Genomic DNA, 21,812 nt, shown 5'->3' with positions numbered 1-21,812 from the left:
ACCCAAGAGACACTAAAGGAGGAACAAGGAACTAAACACGTCACTTGAGAAAATGATGCTTCAAAGCTACAAACATTTTTCAAACTTCCAACTAAGATGAAGCTTTTGATTGTTGAGTTGCTTTGAAAAGTGTCTTGAATGGAAAGGATTGTTTGTTCCTTCATACGACCTCAGCGTAAATAAAAGAGAATCACAGAAATATTATATATAAGAGGATTCTTAAACACACTCTAGGATCAAGTGTTTAAGGTAAGAATGTTTGTCTTAAAGAATGTTGATCTTGTTCTTTATTTGAATGTATTTCATTTCAATTAATTCATCATTTTCTGTATTATTATATAGATTATTATTATTATATTATACAATTATATTATTATTTTAGTTCTACTGATTTATTTGGCAACACAAGTTTCCTGAAAATAACGTCATGAAGTCATGAAGCAGATTAATAACTGTCAGAGTATTTATAGAAGTGTTTACAGTAACAAGTTCTTTATCTTCACTCAGGCTTTTTCGTTTTCCTTTCTCGGATCTTCATGCTTTTTAAAGTTTCAAAGTTCACTCGATTGCTTCTCTCTCTCTTTCTCTATTTATATTGCTCTCTCTCTCTCTTTCTCTATTTCTATTTCTCTCTCTCTCTCTCTATTTCTATTGCTCTCTCTCTCTTTCTCTATTTCTATTGCTCTCTCTCTCTCAATTTCTATTTCTCTCTCTCTCTATTTCTATTTCTCTCTCTCGCTCTCTCTCTCTCTCTCTCTCTCTTTCTCTTTGTCTCTCTCTCCGGAAGCCCCGCCCTCTCGGCAGTGGGCGGGGCCAGGCTTCTCCGCCGGCAGTCAGTCAGTGCTGCAGTGGTCAGTGGTTCTTCTCACAGGACGTGTGTTCGGTCCACAGATACAAAGAGACTCGGTTCTGAGGGACCATGAGTGATCGAGGCGGGGCTCGTGCGTCTCTCTTCCTGGTTCTGTGATGCGGATCTTACGCGGTGTCGACGGACGCGAGTGTCGCAGGTACGTTTGATCCTTTATCCGCCTTTATTATCCTTTATTCTCCTTTTATTATCCTTTATTCTCCTTTATCCTCCTTTATTATCCTTTATTCTCCTTTCTTTCTTCTCTCTCCTCGTCCAGACGGTCTTTTATTCTCGTCTCTTCTTTTCTACTCGACGACGTTCGAGTCAACAGCAGATCTACGGCGGTCGAGGAGGAACAATTGAACCGAGAGAACGTTTAGGTTTTTATCGTTCGATGTTTTTTTGAGCTTTTTAGCCTTTTAGCTTTTTAGCTTTTAGCTTTAGCCGATCTTTGCTGCAGTGAGTGTGTGTGTGTGTGTGTGTGTGAGAGAGAGTGTTATGTGTGTGTGTGTATGTGGGTGTGTATGTGTGAGTGTACGTGTGTCTCTCTCCCTCTGTGAATATGAGTGTGTGTGTGTGTGTGTGTGTGTGTGTGTGTGTGTGTGTGTGTGTGTGTGTCACTCACACACACACACACACACACACAGAAGCGTATCAGACTCTCGTGATGAAAGATCTTCTGGGAAGAAGAGTTTTTTGTTCCAGACATGATTTTGTTCTTCAGTCCAAAGACAACAAAAGAGCATCAAAGGTTCTGGTTCTGGTTCTGCTGGTGCATCATAATCGATCCCCGATGAGTCTGGGATCTGCTGATCTGGTCTGAGGTTTTGACGCAGTTCTGGAGCAGGTTTAGCTTCCAGGAGGGCGTGGGTTCAGAAGACAAGAGACTTGATGACCTCACGCCGTGATTCACAGGTGACACGTCACATGACTCGTCACATGACTCTCTCTCTGTGCCGCAGGTGAACCATGGACAAGAGTCTACACGTCCTGCAGAAGTCCTCGCTCGCCCTGGACGTGGGCCTGACCATGGACGAGGACTTCGGCGAGCAGCAGATGGTGGGTCTGCAGGACAAGATCCCTCTGGTGAAGCCTTGCTTCAAGAAGAAGTCCAGGACCCTGGACCCCAAGTACCTGCACCGCTCCCTGGGGGACCCCCTGCTGACCACACTGCTCAGCACCGTGGCCGTGGTGTCCGGGGACGGCGTGTTCGTGCCGCGGACCCAGGGCAGGACTACAGGACTGTGCGGGGCCGCCGTGGTGAAGCAGACCTGCATCACCAAAGTGTGTCTGAAGGACCCGGTGGACGCCAAGCCGGGCCTGATCCCCCGGGATGTGGACCTGAGCGACGCGAGCGCAGAGCTGGACGAGACGGAGCGGCGAGGGAAGCGAGCCAAGATGGCCGGACCCTCACCCGACGGACGCTGCTTTCAGGCCAAGCCCGGCCTCAGGACCGCGGTCACGATGGGGTCCAGCAGCAGGGAAGTACCTCCCGGAGCTGCACCGCTGCCCCCCCACCAGGAGGGCGCCCTCAAAAGCAACGACCTCCTGAGCCCCGGGGCCAAGAGCCCGCCGGAGACGGACTGCACCGGACCCTTGTCCAACAAGAGAGTTCTGTTCCAGGACAAGAGCGAGGAGGCGTCTCTGGACCTGGTCTTCGAGCTGCTGACTCAGCTCCAGTACCACACGCACCAGTCGGACTCCGTGGACATCTGTGTGGACTTCCTTCAAGGTCGCTGCGTCTACGGCAACGACTGCGCCCACCACCACACGGTGCTGCCGTACCACTGGCAGATCCGGCGCAGCAGCGGTCCGGCCTGGCAGAGTCTGGGCGACGAGTCCCAGGAGCAGCTGGAGAGACTCTACTGCAACCCGGACAACGAGCAGGTCCGGCTCAAGTACCAGTAAGTTTGCAGAAGCTTCTTCTCGCCGTCGTGTCTCTCAAGTGGCGCCGGCGTGTGTGACGTGAGCCCGACCCGGTCGATGGTACTTGTGGTTCCGTGGACCCGGGTCTGGCTTGAACTGAAACCATTGAATCCACAGCTGTGGAGGAAGTGAGTCAGATGTTGTTGGTCCATGTGTCACCTGCCGCGTCGCTCCCCGCGTGGAGATAAGACCACGTCCTGACCCTGAGGTCCACTTCCTGTTTGGGCCCCGGAGCCGGCCTCTGATTGGCTGCGAGTCTTTCAATCTAGACTTTACAACACGGTGAACTTTCATGACCCCCGGTTGCCTCGTGCGGTCACTGACACAGACTCGGCAGTTTCCCTCCCCCAGTCATAGACATGCACACAATGGCGTGCACGCACACACCCACACACACGCACACACCCACAGACACGCACACAGACACACAAACACACACACAGGCCTGCACGCAGATGCTGACACGCGTCAGCAGAGAAGCTCAGTGGCTTCAGCTCACACGCACACTGTCGAGCAGACAGATAAACCTCTCTTTCACTCTCACACACTCTCTCACACACACACACACACACACACACACACACATGCCAGCTCCTGGCGTGTCCTCACGGGGTGACATGAAGGAACACACACACATGTGAAGACTCTCACACCATTTGAAAGAAAAGATCAAAACCTTTTAATCGTATCTTTGATGTTAATGTCGTAGAAACTGTTTGTGTTTTTACTCAATATTTATGTTTAGCATTTAAACACAATTTAAACGTTTAGACGTTTTTATTTGTTCAGGCATTTCCTTGATTTTCTGGAACTCCTGTTGTGTTATCAGTTTTATCTTAAAAGTATCTAAATTTATCTAAAGTATATATTTTATTGAATATTGTTTTAATTGTTTAAGCGCTTTGTGACCCTGGTCTGGAAAAGTACTATAAATATAAATTACTTACTATTTAAACAACATTAAACAACATTTAAACAACATTTAAACAACATTAAACAACATTTAAACAACATTTAAACAACATTTAAACAACATTAAACAACATTTAAACAACATTAAACAACATTTAAACAGCATTTAAACAACATTAAACACCATTAAACAACATTTAAACAACATTAAACAACATTAAACACCAGAATATCCAAACATTTCAACCACGTCTTTCAAACGTTTACTTCACTGAAGCAAAGACTCGATGAAAGACAAGAATCTTCACTTTCGTGTGTTTTATTGACGTGACGTCATCGACAGGATGAGTTGAAGGTTAAATGTGATGAGACTAGTTTTGAAAACATCAAATACTTTTCAACTTCACAGTGAATTTAAACACAAACTTATAAACAAGTATTTACTATGTACATGAAATGCTCCATAATACTTGTTAAAAACGGTAAATTACTGCTAGAATGTGATGAAAACTAAACAAAGACATCGTCGAGTAAAACAACTTCAGAAGCTTTGTTGGTAAACAAGTGTTTGAAGCACGACGTCCAATCATTGATCTTTATTTACATTAAATATTAACATATTTCAAGTGTTTCTGCATCAAAACAACACATTACAGTTAAATATAAATTAAATATATGAAACGTATGAACTTTAACACGAACCTACAGCAGCGTCTGATGATTATTGTTATTATTGTTATTATTTTTATCTCGTACCGTGATATAAAAACAATAATATAACAGTTAACTCTGTATTATCTTTAATGTCGAGCACCAGTGAAGTTACTTTAAATGATTAACATTAAACAACATAAAACTTCACAGTTAATTTAAAATATCCTGAGTTAATGAATCCTTGATGTTGACTCGTGTGGGCGGACGGTTGGTGTCGTAGGTTTGGGTGTGTACTGTTGTGTGTGTGTCTCAGGTGTGTACTGATGTGTGTGTGTCTCAGGTGTGTACTGTTGTGTGTGTGTCTCAGGTGTGTACTGATGTGTGTGTGTCTCAGGTGTGTACTGTTGTGTGTGTGTCTCAGGTGTGTACTGATGTGTGTGTGTGTGTCTCAGGTGTGTACTGTTGTGTGTGTGTCTCAGGTGTGCACTGATGTGTGTGTGTCTCAGGTGTGTACTGTTGTGTGTGTGTCTCAGGTGTGTACTGATGTGTGTGTGTGTCTCAGGTGTGTACTGTTGTGTGTGTCTATCAGGTGTGTACTGATGTGTGTGTGTCTCAGGTGTGTATTGATGTGTGTGTGTCTCAGGTGTGTACTGATGTGTGTGTGTCTCAGGTGTGTACTGATGTGTGTGTGTCTCAGGTGTGTACTGATGTGTGTGTGTCTCAGGTGTGTACTGTTGTGTGTGTCTCTCAGGTGTGTACTGATGTGTGTGTGTCTCAGGTGTGTACTGATGTGTGTGTGTCTCAGGTGTGTACTGATGTGTGTGTGTGTGTCTCAGGTGTGTACTGTTGTGTGTGTCTCAGGTGTGTACTGATGTGTGTGTGTCACAGGTGTGTACTGTTGTGTGTGTGTCTCAGGTGTGTACTGATGTGTGTTTACTGATGTGTGTGTCTCTACAAACAGGATGTGTAACCGATGATGTCTAAGGTTTTCTTTGACTCTCGTCAGGATTGTTTCAACTTCTCGACACGAGTCATAGTCTTGAGATAAAGTGGAACTTTATGATGTTGTGGTTCTAGAAACTTGTGACCTGTTAGTGTCGCACGCACTCTTCACACGCACTCTTCACACGCACTCTTCACACACACTCTTCACACACACTCTTCACACAGTTGTTGTTGAGACACAGCTGGACCTGAGCAGACCAGCAGAGAAGCTAGCTTTAGCTTTAGCTTTAGCTCTAGCTTTAGCTTTAGCTCTAGCTTTAGCTCTAGCTTCAGCTAACGCTAACACAAGAGCTAACACAAGAGCTGTTAGCTCTTGTGTTAGCTCTTGTGTTAGCTCTTGCTTTAGCTCTAGTTTTAGCTCTATCTTTAGCTTCACATGGTTCTGGTTATTCCGCTTTGTGTTCAGTCCTTCAGTGCAGCTTCGTCTCAGGGCGTGTTGAAGATCTTCAGACAGCGTTCCTGTCGTTCCTGTCGCTCCAGCAGTCAGTATCACTGCGGTTACGTTCACAAGAGACGCCATTAACCTGAGAAGCTTCTCTGAGCATCACCTGCTGAAGATCCCCTGATAACCTCAACATCTGTGAATAATGTGTGTGTGCGCGAGTGTGGGCGCGAGTGTGTGCGCGAGTGTGTGCGCGAGTGTGTGTTCAAGTGTGTGTTCAAGTGTGTGTTCGAGTGTGTGTTCGAGTGTGTTCCCACGTCCAGCCGCCGCAGGTTAATCCTGTGCATATGATCGTCTGTTAATCCTGGACTCAGCAGGACCAGAGAAAATGTCGCAGTCATCGCTTCTTAAAGTTGTGTTGAAAACGAACACGTGTGTAGCGATGAACTCACGGTTCACAGGAATTGAACAACTTTCAGGGAATTCATCTTGATTCCTGAGGAACTTTAGACAACTATAGAAGGATCTTCAGTGATGTCACCATGACGACGGTTCTTTGTTCGTGATAAAGACCGACTCTGAGGGCAGAACGACCTGACATGTCTCATTGTTCGTGGGCGTGTTTATAACGTGTTTATAACGTGTGTAATTACATGTTAACACGACTGCACGTTTGTGTTTGTCTGCTCAACATGGTTCTGTGTCTCATGTTGAGACGCTTTCGTCTCAAGTTCATTGATTTGTCTTTGGATCAAACGTTCGTTTTTCAACAGTCCAAGTTCAAGGTCATCTCTACGAAGAGTGAGGTCAGAGGTCAACACACGTGTTGTTATTTTCACGAGCGTCGACTCTTTGTCGTCACCAAACACACCGAGGTTTACAAAACACTTGAAGGTGACGTAGAAATAGTTTGAAGGTTCAAAGGTTGTAATTGATGAAGATATTTGTTGCTTAAAAGTTTCTATATTTAATAATGTCAAAGGTCATCAACGTGTTCATGATATGAAGTTAGTTTCAGTTTGACTCGAGTTATTTTAGTACGACTGTGACGAGAAGAAGCTGTAGAAGAAGGTGTGATCAGGTGTGTTCAGGTGTGTTCAGGTGTGTTCAGGTGTGATCAGGTGTGTGCAGGTGTGATCAGGTGTGTTCAGGTGTGTGCAGGTGTGATCAGGTGTGATCAGGTGTGTTCAGGTGTGTTCAGGTGTGATCAGGTGTGTTCAGGTGTGATCAGGTGTGTTCAGGTGTGTTCAGGTGTGTGCAGGTGTGTTCAGGTGTGTGCAGGTGTGTTCAGGTGTGTTCAGGTGTGTTCAGGTGTGTTCAGGTGTGTTCAGGTGTGATCAGGTGTGATCAGGTGTGTGCAGGTGTGATCAGGTGTGATCAGGTGTGTTCAGGTGTGATCAGGTGTGATCAGGTGTGTGCAGGTGTGTGCAGGTGTGTGCAGGTGTGTTCAGGTGTGTTCAGGTGTGTTCAGGTGTGTTCAGGTGTGTTCAGGTGTGTGCAGGTGTGTTCAGGTGTGTTCAGGTGTGTGCAGGTGTGTGCAGGTGTGTTCAGGTGTGTTCAGGTGTGTGCAGGTGTGTGCAGGTGTGTTCAGGTGTGTTCAGGTGTGTGCAGGTGTGTTCAGGTGTGTGCAGGTGTGTTCAGATGTGATCAGGTGTGTTCAGGTGTGATCAGGTGTGTTCAGGTGTGTGCAGGTGTGTTCAGGTGTGTTCAGATGTGATCAGGTGTGTTCAGGTGTGATCAGGTGTGTGCAGGTGTGATCAGGTGTGTTCAGGTGTGTGCAGGAACCTCCAGGTGGACCCGTGAGAAAGAGAACGAGGCGTGTGGATCAGATGTTGACGTCGTGGAAACGTCTTTGACCGTCAATAAAAAGTTCTTCAGTCAAAGTATAATATTCTCTGACTTTCTGGTAATTAAAGAGATGATTGACGTTTAGATCTCGTCGTCACTTCTGTGGAACTGAACTGTAGGACCAGAGTCTCCTGGAACATCTGAGTCGCTCACAATCTCAGTTCACTTGATTTAACTGCTGGAATTTTATTTTTAGAACAGAACAAACTGCACTGTGGGAGGGAGGGAGGGAGAGAAAAGAGAGGGAGGGAGAGAGAAGAGAGGGAGGGAGGGAGAGAGAGAGGGAGGGAGAGAAAAAAGAGGGAGAGGGCGAGAGAGGTTGGACTGCATGTAAACCTCAGACATGAACATCCGAGGTTCTGACGGTAAATCCTTGAACTTCTAATGAAACCTGAACGAGTGTCACGTGACTCATGAAGTCGACGTCATTTTGTTTCTTGTTTCCTTTCAAACATGTTTTATCAATGAAGTCATGAATCATCTTTAGTGTAAAGTAATCTTATCTTAAATGATCCTGGAAGTTACTGTGGGAATACTAAAGTAATCTTATCTTAAATGATTGTGTGAATAATAAAGTTAATTTATCTTAAATGATCCTGGAAGTTACTGTGGGAATACTAAAGTAATCTTATTTTATCTTAAATGATCGTGTGAATAATAAAGTTATCTTATCTTAAATGATCCTGAAGTGACTGTGGGAATACTAAAGTAATCTTATCTTATCTTAAATGATCGTGTGAATAATAAAGTTATCTTATCTTAAATGATCGTGGGAATACTAAAGTTATCTTATCTTATCTTAAATGATCATGTGAATATTAAAGTTATCTTAAATGATTGTGTGAATAATAAAGTTATCTTATCTTATCTTAAATGATCCTGAAGTGACTGTGGGAATACTAAAGTTATCTTATCTTAAATGATCGTGGGAATACTAAAGTAATCTTATCTTAAATGATCATGTGAATATTAAAGTTATCTTATCTTAAATGATCCTGAAGTGACTGTGGGAATACTAAAGTTATCTTATCTTAAATGGTCGTGTGAATAATAAAGTTATCTTAAATGATTGTGTGAATAATAAAGTTATCTTATCTTATCTTAAATGATCCTGAAGTGACTGTGGGAATACTAAAGTTATCTTATCTTAAATGATCGTGGGAATACTAAAGTTATCTTATCTTAAATGATTGTGTGAATACTAAAGTTATCTTATCTTAAATGATCCTGAAGTGACTGTGGGAATACTAAAGTTATCTTATCTTAAATGATCGTGTGAATACTAAAGTAATCTTATCTTAAATGACCCTGAAGTGACTTCTCTTGAAGCAGCAGAAGATCTGGAGAACGTTCCTGAGAAGCTTCTCTGAAATGAGGACCTCCTGATAGAACTCAGCTGTTCTTCTGGTGTTCCGCCCACACATGATCATTGACACACTTGCTGTTGCTGCACATGTTCATTAAATAAATCCCTCTTTCACTTCCTCTCGCCGCCGTCACACTATGATTTCGCAGAAACGCTGACCGTGACTCCAGCGAACAGTGTTTGAGTGACGGCGCACGACTGCTGAGTCAGCGTGTAAAAGCTATAATCGTTCTCAAGTCGAAACTGTATCTGCTTCTGAATCCAGGTTTCATTCTCACCAAGATTCTCCGGATATTTCCGTCTCTCTCGAGTCAGACTTATTATCTTCAGGCCTTTGTTTTTACCCCTTCAGATAATCAACATTACATGTGATTGGTTTCCTGGCGGGAGATCAATGAGCCCATTAACCCTGCCATGCTGAGTATTTTGTGACTATTTAGTTTAGTCTACTCGTGTGTGTGTGTGTGTGTGTGTGTGTGTGTGTGTGTGTGTGTGTGTGTGTGTGTGTGTGTGTGTGTGTGCATGAGTGTGTGTGTGTGCCAGTCTCTCCGCATTAGTCTCCATACTGCCTGCAGCAAAAGCGTTTCTGGGTCAGACTCCATAAGTGGGCACCGTACCCTGGCACGCTATGCCACGAGCAGACAGACAGAAGCGTCACACGAGAGCCGACGCATGAGTAGGTTTTGATGCACATTTCTTTAGTCATGTCGGGGTGAAAGGAGGTGACGCGGCTCAGACTGTACTTCGTAGACTGTTGATGTCTCCACCGTTGGAAGCACTTTCTACTGAATCATTTATCTTTGGTTTTATTCTCGGCACGACCGTCGGACTTAAGGTCGCACCGAACCTGTCAATCAAACTCTCAGAAGCTTTAATTACCAGATCTCAGCACGAACGCTCCTCCCATGATGCAACACTCGCGTGCTGGGACTCAAATCGCATACTTCTCCTAGTATACTAGACGTTAGTATGCATTAGGATAGTGTACGTACTAACTAGTAACTAATTCTCCACAGATAGTATGTCTCAAACATACTTCTCTTAGTATACTAGAAGTTAGTATCATCAGGATAGTGTACGTACTAACTAGTAACTAATCCTCCACAGATGGTATGTCTCAAACATACTTCTCTTAGTATACTAGAAGTTAGTATGCATCAGGATAGTGTACGTACTAACTAGTAACTAATCCTCCACAGATAGTATGTCTCAAATCACATACTTCTCTTAGTATACTAGAAGTTAGTATCATCAGGATAGTGTCATACTAACTAGTAACTAATTCTCCACAGATAGTATGTCTCAAACATACTTCTCTTAGTATACTAGAAGTTAGTATGCATCAGGATAGTGTACGTACTAACTAGTAACTAATTCTCCACAGATAGTATGTTTCAAACATACTTCTCTTAGTATACTAGAAGTTAGTATCATCAGGATAGTGTACGTACTAACTAGTAACTAATCCTCCACAGATAGTATGTCTCAAACATACTTCTCTTAGTATACTAGAAGTTAGTATCATCAGGATAGTGTACGTACTAACTAGTAACTAATCCTCCACAGATAGTATGTCTCAAACATACTTCTCTTAGTATACTAGAAGTTAGTATCATCAGGATAGTGTCATACTAACTAGTAACTAATCCTCCACAGATAGTATGTCTCAAACATACTTCTCTTAGTACACTAGAAGTTAGTATGCATCAGGATAGTGTACGTACTAACTAGTAACTAATTCTCCAGTGTCCATCGATCCATACTCAGTTTTTAGGGCGTTTTAGTGACAATTTAGTGTGTACGTAGTACTACATTTCGCATACTAAGAATTGAGACGCACTTACGCACTAAAAATACTAACTTTGAGTACACAAGTATGTGATTTGAGACACAGCAAGGGACTCATTCGTTCCTCGTGTTATTAGAACGTTTACTTCTGAGAACGAGTGAAAAGACGATTGTTATCGTTTGTGTTGTTTGTGTTGTTATTGCTTCCTGTTGGATGATCCTTCAACGGAGGACGACGATCTAACGCTTCTCCTCCTCCTTCAGGGGTCGAGTCTTCAGCCTGGACTTCGGCGCGATGCGAGTCTGCGACATAGACTTCGACAGCGTCCGAAGACTGACCACGCCCCCCGGCCCTCAGGCCCCTGCCTCGGCCAACCCCGTCCCCAGCTGTCACACCATGTGGAAGTACTACTGCAGAGACAACTTCGGCTGGAGGGAGTACTCAGAGGTGAGCCACGGTCTCGGTCGGAACTCTGACCAGAACCATCAGAACCATCAGTCAAACTGTCAGGTCCTGACACTCTTTAAATGTGGGGTAGATGTTCTTCAAAACGGTGTGAGCAAGCTGTGTTTTTACTCTCCTTGTCCAGAACTTCTATTAGGTTTTGTCAAGAATCTGGTACATGATACAATATATAATAACATATAGTGATACTGTAGGAACAAGGATATATTTGTACGTGAAGGTTCATCCAGGTCAGGGTTATCTAACAGGTTCAAAAGTGATGTTTCGTAGTATTATTGACGAGTACTTGACTCTGGTGTTGTGATAGTGTAGTAGAAAGTATATATGTGTAGTATTGTTGAGTACTTGACTCTGGTTGTTGTGATAGTGTAGTAACAAGTATATATGTGTAGTATTGTCGAGTACTTGACTCTGGTGTTGTGATAGTGTAGTAAAAAGTATATATGTGTAGTATTGTCGACTACTTGACTCTGGTGTTGTGATAGTGTAGTAACAAGTATATATGTGTAGTATTGTTGAGTACTTGACTCTGTTTGTTGTGATAGTGTAGTAACAAGTATATATGTGTAGTATTGTCGCGTACTTGACTCTGGTGTTGTGATTGTGTAGTAACAAGTATATATGTGTAGTATTGTCCAGTACTTGACTCTGGTGTTGTGATAGTGTAGTGATAGTGTAGTAACAAGTATATATGTGTAGTATTGTCCAGTACTTGACTCTGGTGTTGTGATAGTGTAGTAACAAGGATATATGTGTAGTATTCTCGAGTACATGTATGCGTTCATAGACGTGTACATATAGACGTGTACATATAGACGTTCATAGATGTGTAAATATATACGTTCATAGACGTGTACATATAGACGTGTACATGTATATGTTCATAGACGTGTACATATATATACGATCATAGAAGTGTACAAATATATACACGTGTACATATATACGTGTACATATATACGTTCATAGACGTGTACATATAGACGTGTACATGTATACGTTCATATACGTGTGCATGTATACAAGTACATATATACGTTCATAGACGTGTGCATGTATACAAGTACATATAAGAGTGTACATATATACGTGTACATACATACGTGTACATATATACGTGTACATATATACGTGTACATACATACGTGTACATACATACGTGTACATATATACGTTCATAGATGTGTACATATATACGTGTACATGTATACGTGTACATGTATACGTGTACATGTATACGTGTACATGTATACGTGTACATGTATACGTGTACATGGATACGTGTACATGTATACGTGTACATGGATACGTGTACATACATACGTGTACATACGTACATGTATGTGTACGTGTGTACGTGTACATACGTACATGTATGTGTACGTGTGTACGTGTACATACGTACACGTATACATGTACACGTATACATGTACACGTATACATGTACACGTATACATGTACACGTATACATGTACACGTATACATGTACACGTATACATGTACACGTATACATGTACACGTATACATGTACACGTATACATGTACACGTATACATGTACACGTATACATGTATACGTTCCCCTCCTCATCCTTGTTCGCTCCTCAGCCGGTGGTGAAGCTGATCGAGGAGGCGAGTGCTCGGGGTCTGAAGGAGGTCCGCTTCATCACGCTCCAGAACCAGTACATCCTCAACATCCGCGAAGGCTTCCAGCAGAACGCGGTCTTCGGCTTCAGACGGCAGATCAAGAAACGGCCGATGTTCATGTCGTCCGTGATGCTGACGCCGCACCTACAGTAAGTGTGGAGACAAACCACCTCTGAGGAAGAACTCCATGTTCTCGGGTGTTGGATCACATCTTGTTTGTTCGTGATTGACTCCAGGACACACTTGTTTTTAAGAGCCGCTGCTCAATGTGACCCTCGCAGTATCTGTTCTTTCCACGCCGAGGCCAGAACACAATGATAATGTCACAGTCAATACTCGCCCCGTGACTGGGACACATTAACTCTAGACCCGGATCAGAACTCATCTCCTCCAGAGGCTGGTTTAGATGACGTGAAGGGAGACAGAAGCTGTTCTGTGTATGACGAGATGACGAGCAGAGACGACCTTCATCGTCTCAGTCTGACTTTATTCAAATGATTCTCCTGTTCGCCTCCGGTTCGAAAACAAGAGCGACCGGATCAGGAACAAGTGTCGTCTCGCCCGACTGTTCCTGGCAGAGCTGCAGCTCCAGCTGCTTCTGTCGCACAAACGCTCCAGAACAGTTTGTACGAGCGAGAGAACACGTTGTTTGTGTCCGTGATCTTCTCACAGTCGCAGTCAGAGGTCGAGGTTCCTGATCGTGATCATGTGAGAACATCTTGACGTGTCGCTCTCACCTCCAGCTGCTGATCGTCTTCAACGTTCTGTTCGTCGAGTCTCGCGTCAGCATCGACTGCAGGACAGAGAAGATCAGATTCTCTTCTGTTCTCCAGACGTCTATCTGCTGATGTTCCATCAAAGATGAGCTTTTTAAGGAATTAAAAAAACTCATTTAGTTGTGACGTCCATTCTAAACTTTACATACATTATGTTGTCTTTGTGTAACGGAAGATGATATTTGATGTGAACAAAGTACAAACATTAATGTTCACCCCAAGGTCGTGCAAACATCTAGAGATGAACAAAACAAGCTCAAGTCCTGTTATTTAGAATATCGTGTAACGATGCAATTACATCATAAATCTAGGCTTTATTTTCTTAATTATATAATGTTTAATTTTCATTTTGCTGAAATATTCATCAGAAAATAACGAGTATGAAATAAACAAAGAGTGTGAACTAGTTTCCATTGTAGTTGAACTTGATAAATGGATGTTTGACTGTTCGTGCGACTTTATTGATCCTCGAGGTGTTTCCAGTTCACAGCAGATGATGGTTTCATAAAACCAAGAACAAAGTGCAATGAAAAGAACAAAGTGCAAATATAGACAACATACAAAGATTAAAATAGAATCATCTTTTTACTTCTGTCCTCAGAATTAAATATTGTAATAACACGAGGAATGAATGAGTGCCTGAGTCTATGAGTGTTGCATCATGGGAGGAGCATTGGTGCTCCATGCGTTCACTGATGACAGTGTTGCATCATGGGAGGAGCATTGGTGCTCCGTGTGTTCACTGATGACAGTGTTGCATCATGGGAGGAGCATTGGTGCTCCGTGTGTTCACTGATGACAGTGTTGCATCATGGGAGATGATCATGATGGACAGTAGTTTGTCCAGTGATGTCACCAGCGAGTCCAGCTTCATGAAACTTCATCATTGACACACGAATGATGAAGTTTCATGTTTTATTGAAAGTATTTAGTTTTAAATCATAATGGCAGACGATGATTCGTCCTGCAGTCGAAGAGAAACTTGACGTGTTGTTGCTTCCAGGACGTTGGGGGGTCTGTCCTCGTCGCCGGCGTCCTCGTCCTCGGACCTGTCGGCGCCGCAGCCGCTCTCGCCCACGACCACGACCCCCCCCAGCCTGTTCCCGGAGACCTGGTTGCCCATGACGATGAGCCAGGACTTCCTGCAGGTGCCGGTGTCGCGCGAGGACCGGAGCTACAGAACCGTCTACAGCCTGTTCCACAAGACCGTGTCGGAGACCAAGTTCAGGATCATCAAGATCCTGCGAGTGCAAAACCCCTTCCTGTGGGAGAAATACAAGAGGTGAGAGACGTGTTTACATGTAAATGTATAAATATATAATTGTATTATCTATAGATTCACTTCAGTTTAATGTTCAGTATCTTTGATACCAAATGATCACATGATCCAACTTTCAGCCGATCATAGTATATTATTATATCATTTTAAATTGAAAAAGCTTTAAATAAACATTTACATTTTTTAAATGTTTTTCTTTAAATAACAATATCAAACTCTATTTGTAAAAAGTTTTTACTTTATTTTGAATAATAAGAAAACTAAACATTAAAATATAGATAATATTTAATTGAATGACTTAATAAATGTAACAAAACAACATTTGACAACAGTTTTATAAATATATTCATCATGTGCTGGTTTGTGTCGTCGATGACAAGGTTGTGAGAATGTTGTGAGCATGTGTGCGATCATGTGTGTGCGACCGTGTGTGTGCGACCGTGTGTGCGACCGTGTGTGTGCGACCGTGTGTGTGCGACCGTGTGTGTGCGACCGTGTGTGTGCGACCGTGTGTGTGCGACCGTGTGTGTGCGACCGTGTGTGTGCGACCGTGTGTGTGCGACCGTCACGTTCTCTCGCAGCAGGCGAGCGTCTGCGGCGAGAGAACGTTCTGCACGAACTGGTACCTCGAGTTTCACAATCACTGTGAGAATCTCTGATGATTGTGATGATGTTCTGATGCGTTTCCTCTTCACGGCTCGAGAGGAAGCTGCTGCTGATGTTAGCATGATGTGACGCGAGGTCACAGGCGGCGGGGTCAGCCGGGGTCATGGCGGGGTCAGGGCCGGACGTTTGCTTCAGCACATGCTCGATTGATCCGCTCACATCAAACAAGTGTGTGTGTGTGTGTGTGTGTTATGTGGGTGCGTGTGTGTGTGCGTGTGTGTGTGTGTGTGTGTGTGTGCGTGTCTCAAGAACCGGATTAGACTCGACGTACTTATGTTCTCTCAGTGCAAACAGATCCCAACAACACGGGATCACCTCAGATGTTTGACCTGTGTTGACCTGTGTTGACCTGTGTTGACCTGTGTTGACCTGTGTTGACCTGTGTTGACCTGTGTTGACCTGTGTTGACCCCGCTCTGTTGATCAACACTCACGACTTGTGTCTGCAGGAAGAAGGAGTACATGTCGCGCCGCATGTCCGAGATGGACCGGCTGCTGAGCGAGCGCCACCTCTTCCACGGCACCTCGGCCGACGTGGTGGAGGGCATCTGCAAACACAACTTCGACCCCAGAGTGTGCGGCAAACACGCCACCATGTTCGGCCAAGGCTCGTACTTCGCCCGCAAGGCCGTCTACTCGCACAACTTCTCCAAGCGCTCGACCAAAGGAGTCCACTGCATGTTCCTGGCCAAAGTGCTCACGGGCAGGTGTGTGTTCTTCAAATGATCTTCTTGTGACGCTGTGATGATATAACGCTTATATTTTTGCATGATCAGAATATTGAGAAGTTTAATTTAACATTTAAATGTTTACATTTCTTTAACCATTGAATCATTAATTTAGAATAATTGAATTAAAAAAATTAAACATCTTTTCAACAAATTCATTTTTACACATAGATTAGTTTGATATTCAACTATAATCATATAATACTAACATGTCAATGACGAATATGAAAACATCAACTCTGGTGTCATGTAAGTAAGTAAGTAATTTTAATTTGTATAACGCTTCTCCAGACCAGGGTCACAAAGCGCTTAAACAATCAAAACAATATTCAATAAAGTATATACTTTAAAGATCAAGATAATACTGAGAACAACACAGGAGTTCCAGAAAATCATGTAGTGAATGTTCTTCAAGACGCAGTAACTTCTCATCATGACCATGTTTTAATTATTACTTTATAAAGTTGCTCTGAAATCTGGACGAACGAGAGGTTACGAGAGTCCATTATGACGTAATAATGGCTTCACTCCTCCAGCTGTGATCACGATTTGTTTATACATCGAGTCCCTTGGAGGTGGAGAACACTGATGACGCGCGGTGACAAACCACACACTGATGATACAATAGAGTCACACATCACTTTAAGACACACTTAAATAAACACATTAGTTGAATTTATAAATTTGGGGAGAGATAGAGTTTCTGGAAAAATAAGTTGTGCGTTCATCACAACTGTGGACATGATTGTGTCACTATTACAACACAATAAACAAAACGACCACAAAGAGAAACTATGATGTGTCATATTTATGAAAGAGAATTCTTTATGCTCTGTAAATGGTTTCTGCGTTGACTTTTGATTTCATCCTTATTATTATCCTTGGCGGGCTGCGTCACGGCCTACTCCCACCAGCCTAACCTTGTTATTAGTCTCTTTGGATAAAAATATAAAATGTCATAATGTCTTTAGATTTTCAAGCCTTAAAGGCGTCAGAGATGCTTCAGCACTGATCAAATGTTAGGGTCGTGCAAATATCTGCAGCTTCACGTGTCCTGAGAGAAACGCTGGTTGAGCAACGAGGATCTGCTGCCTGCAGAGCGTCTTCCTGCTGAAACAACATCATCATGACCTATCGTTCCGACTCGCAGCGCCATGAACAGAACATCTCCATCAGTGCTCGTCACGGTGTCTGGAGCGTTTCCTCACAAGTTAGACTTTCAGAGCAGGTAGAACAGCTGATGAAGAGACAGTCGGAGCAGGTAGAACAGCTGATGACGAGACAGTCGGAGCAGGTAGAACAGCTGATGAAGAGACAGTCGGAGCAGGTAGAACAGCTGATGAAGAGACAGTCGGAGCAGGTAGAACAGCTGATGACGAGACAGTCGGAGCAGGTAGAACAGCTGATGAAGAGACAGTCGGAGCAGGTAGAACAGCTGATGACGAGACAGTCGGAGCAGGTAGAACAACTGATGAAGAGACAGTCGGAGCAGGTAGAACAGCTGATGAAGAGACAGTCGGAGCAGGTAGAACAGCTGATGAAGAGACAGTCAGAGCAGGTAGAACAGCTGATGAAGAGACAGTCGGAGCAGGTAGAACAGCTGATGAAGAGACAGTCGGAGCAGGTAGAACAGCTGATGAAGAGACAGTCGGAGCAGGTAGAACAGCTGATGAAGAGACAGTCGGAGCAGGTAGAACAGCTGATGAAGAGACAGTCGGAGCAGGTAGAACAGCTGATGAAGAGACAGTCGGAGCAGGTAGAACAGCTGATGAAGAGACAGTCGGAGCAGGTAGAACAGCTGATGAAGAGACAGTCGGAGCAGGTAGAACAGCTGATGAAGAGACAGTCGGAGCAGGTAGAACAGCTGATGAAGAGACAGTCGGAGCAGGTAGAACAGCTGATGAAGAGACAGTCGGAGCAGGTAGAACAGCTGATCACGAGACAGTCGGAGCAGGTAGAACAGCTGATGACGAGACAGTCGGAGCAGGTAGAACAGCTGATGAAGAGACAGTCGGAGCAGGTAGAACAGCTGATGACGAGACAGTCGTGGTTAGAAACTTCTGCAGTGATTTCTGTCTGAAGGTTGTTCAAGTGTCGTCTGCAGCTGCTCATCCATCTTTCACGAGAAGCCGAACTGATCACATTTACAAGCGGACTTCACAACATCGCACACATATACACAACATCGCACTCGTATACATTCCTGTCACACAGCGGCAGCATCGCGGCGTATATTATTTAAACTGCACTAAAACTCACAGTCGCCGCCGCGTAGCTATTAAATCTTAACGAGTCTTTTTTTAGACGCTAAATAATTGCTGTGCGGCTGCGAGAGCGAAGTCTGAGGAGCTTTTATCTGGAAGAATTGAAATGTTTTCTTCTACGGCTCTTCTTCAAACATCTTCTCGTGAACTGCTGCGACAAACAACCATGATGACGCCACAGCTCATGATCCCATGATGCTTTGCGCCTCGGACAGGAACACATCAAAGACTCTGATCTCTGGAACACATGAGGATGATTTAATATTCGCTGTTTCAAGTCTTTCAAAGTCATTGTTTCTTCTTTTGCTCTCGTTGATATATTTAATGTTTATGTTTTGGAAGTTGATCAGAAGTTATTGACAGCGACGTAAACAACATGAGATTGAATTGATCTAATTCTTTATTTATATATTTGAATGAGTGAATTCAACATTTAAATGTCATCCATTATAGTGTTTTTATTGATTTAATTTAATTTGATCAGTTTAAGGTTGAGTATCTATTTATTTTATAATCATTCCATTAAATGATATAAAAACTAGTTTTTTACACGTAGTTTATGCTAATTTCAATAAAAGAAATTCTTCAAAATACAATGTTTTTATTTGTTCCCTTTCAAATCCAATATAAACATTTAATTGATCTATTTTAAATAAGGGATTAGTTCAACAAATGTATTACATTATTTAGAAAAAAGTAAATGCTTTAAACAAGTTTAAAAAAAGATAAATTGATTTTAAATTTCTATTCCGATGACATCAAACTTCTCGTCCTCAACGAGCATCACGTCCTGTTTGATCCGAACCATGAAGAAAGATTTGATGAAGATGTTGTGATCATGAACACACATCTAACCTTTGACCCTGGTCCGTGCAGGTTCACCGTGGGTAACCCCTCCATGCGGCGACCTCCTCCCATCAACCCCTGCGACGCCTCCAGTGACCTTTACGACTCGTGCGTGGACAACTGGGTGGACCCGCAGATCTACGTGATCTTCAACGACGACCAGAGCTACCCGTACTTCATCATCATGTACGAGGAGGTGCCGAGCACCGTCGCCGTCTGAGCCTCGCGGCGTCCGAGCCTCGCGGCGTCCGAGCCTCGCGGCGTCCGAGCCTCGCGGCGTCCGAGCCTCGCGGCGTCCGAGCCTCGCGGCGTCCGAGCCTCGCGGCGTCCGAGCCTCGCGGCGTCCGAGCCTCGCGGCGTCCGAGCCTCGCGGCGTCCGAGCCTCGCGGCGTCCGAGCCTCGCGGCGTCTCAGCCTCGCGGCGTCTGAGCCTCGCGGCGTCCGAGCCTCGCGGCGTCCGAGCCTCGCGGCGTCCGCACGTCCTCGCTCGCCGTTTCCTGTTGGACAAACGCTGGTCACGTCAACGCGTCTCTCGACACTCACGTCATCTTACACTGAATCGGATCAAGTTTGTTCTACTGAACGACCGTCAAACTGGATCCAACCAACTGGACTGCAGAGGAGGGACCGGTCCTGACCGGTCCGGACTGGATCAGGAGCGCCAGTGACGTGGGGTGATGTCGCATGATGTCACATGACGTCAGGGGAGTTCTGGTGACGTCAGGTGAGACGGCAGAACCCGCTCCGTGGATCCAGCTGTGACCAGGATGGAACCTCCTCAGAAGTTAGTCTCATAGCTGTAGAACACGCCGATGAAGCCACTCTGTAGTTAGCGTTACTTTGGCCGACAGGAAGCGACGTCCCACGAACCGACCAATCGAAGGCTTCCATTCGTTGAACCCACATTATTGTTCAGTTCTCGTGACGGTTCCCCGAGTCTGTCCGTCTGTTGTTGTCTGTGCTGCGTGTTCGTCTCTCGACCGCCTGGACTCGTGTGATTCTTGAAACCAGGAAGTGGATGAAAGTTGAGACGCTTCTGGAATTTGACAAATAAAAAAACCTCCTGGAAGAGGCTTGACAGGAAGTCTGCGCCGGTCGGTGCCTGAGCACCGGTCGCTGCCTTCACACCCGCAGCTCCGGGACCAGGAGTCGCAGCAGTTTTTGTTTAACAATCCTAAAAAAAATCTCTGTCGGACGATTGTGTCGCTCGGAGACGTTTCATCGAGACAAACTGTACAGAAGTTCTTTGTTTTATATTTGAACTGTGTGCCTTTTGTTAATAAAAAATGTTTATTTATGTTAGGTTAATGTAACATTGATTCAATAAAAAAAAGAAAAATAAAACATCTTTTTTGTTTTTTTAAAGAATCCAACGAAGAAAAGTGGTAAATGTTTGTTTGTTCTGAAAAGAAAAACTAGTTTTTGAGCTGATATTAAAATAATAAGAAACTCTTTGAACTTCAAGATTGTATTTTATTGACAAGATGTTTTTCTACAGGATTAGCTTCAAACCTCCGGGTTTTGATTTAATTCAGGCATCAATATTCACAACTGAACACAGTTAAACGTGTTGACGGGTCTCATGATGTAAAAACATCAATTACATTAATGTGAAAATAATACTTTTGTTACAGAAACGTATGCAGTTTTTTTTAAATAAAACTTTATTGACACTGTCCTGTGGAGCAGCTAAGAAGCTCAGTGTTCAATAAAGTCAAATAAGATCATAAATCACGGAATCAACGAACATCCAGATCTATGTCCTTGTTTTAAGTACTTGACACTTGTAGCCAAAGTATTTCAAGTTTTATATCGGACTTTTTTTGAGCTCGTTAGCTTAGCTTAGCTTAGCTTAGCATTAGCCTCGTCGACGGTCTGCAGGAACGTCAGGTAAGAAGAAGCAAAAATACTTTATTTCTAATTAATATTGAACGATGTTCATGAAGCCACAGCTATGGTGATAACATGTGTGTTTGTTTACATATGACATCATCAGCTTAAAGCAGGTTGAACTTGACGTTAGTTATATTTATTTATATAGCGCTTTTCGAGACCAGGGTCACAAAGCATATGTTATGTTTCTAGTCCCGCTGTTGTTGTTACTTTATAAGGTTATTTTAAACTTATTTAAAACCAAAAACACATCAGTGTTTATTTTCTTTTCATCTCAGCTTTGTTTAAACGCTTGGACGCGTCACCTGGACACAGGTAGGATTCTCCTCTTTTGTATTATTTTTATTTTCCTATTATTTCCTCATGAACTGAGCACATGGTTGTTACTTTAGATTATTAATCTAAATTACATTAAATGTGACGCGTTTAGATTCTTGATCTAATGTTTACATGTAAACAAACCTGTGAAAAGCTTCACTTTTATGTCGTCTCTGGACATGACCCTTGACCCTGATCTGGA

At 43.5% G+C, this 21,812-nt stretch overlaps 1 protein-coding gene across 1 annotated transcript; it reads left to right on the top strand.

Moving 5' to 3' along the window:
* Nucleotides 1–845: 845 nt before the first annotated feature.
* tiparp (TCDD-inducible poly(ADP-ribose) polymerase) lies at nucleotides 846–20,743 on the top strand. The gene is made up of 7 exons (XM_087795549.1): nucleotides 846–1,007; nucleotides 1,813–2,754; nucleotides 10,996–11,179; nucleotides 12,804–12,991; nucleotides 14,622–14,900; nucleotides 16,012–16,269; nucleotides 19,431–20,743. Exons 2-7 carry the CDS (start codon nucleotides 1,820–1,822, stop codon nucleotides 19,618–19,620), a joined length of 2,034 nt encoding a protein of 677 aa, XP_087651675.1. The 5' UTR covers nucleotides 846–1,007; nucleotides 1,813–1,819; the 3' UTR covers nucleotides 19,621–20,743.
* The last annotated feature ends 1,069 nt before the right edge of the window (nucleotides 20,744–21,812 follow it).

This window comes from Callionymus lyra, chromosome 7 (genome assembly GCF_982586985.1).
Source record: "Callionymus lyra chromosome 7, fCalLyr1.hap1.1, whole genome shotgun sequence".
NCBI classification, from domain to species: domain Eukaryota; kingdom Metazoa; phylum Chordata; class Actinopteri; order Syngnathiformes; family Callionymidae; genus Callionymus; species Callionymus lyra.
Note: the sequence above shows the minus strand (reverse complement) of the source record. Positions and strands in the feature narration are given on the sequence as shown.

Excerpts from the sequence above, each read along its gene's own strand:
- tiparp (XM_087795549.1), top strand. The coding sequence starts at position 1,820 with ATGGACAAGAGTCTACACGTCCTGCAGAAGTCCTCGCTCGCCCTGGAC. Across the intron at positions 11,180-12,803 it reads GCTGGAGGGAGTACTCAGAG|CCGGTGGTGAAGCTGATCGA; the intron begins GTGAGCCACGGT and ends TTCGCTCCTCAG. Across the intron at positions 14,901-16,011 it reads CTGTGGGAGAAATACAAGAG|GAAGAAGGAGTACATGTCGC; the intron begins GTGAGAGACGTG and ends TTGTGTCTGCAG.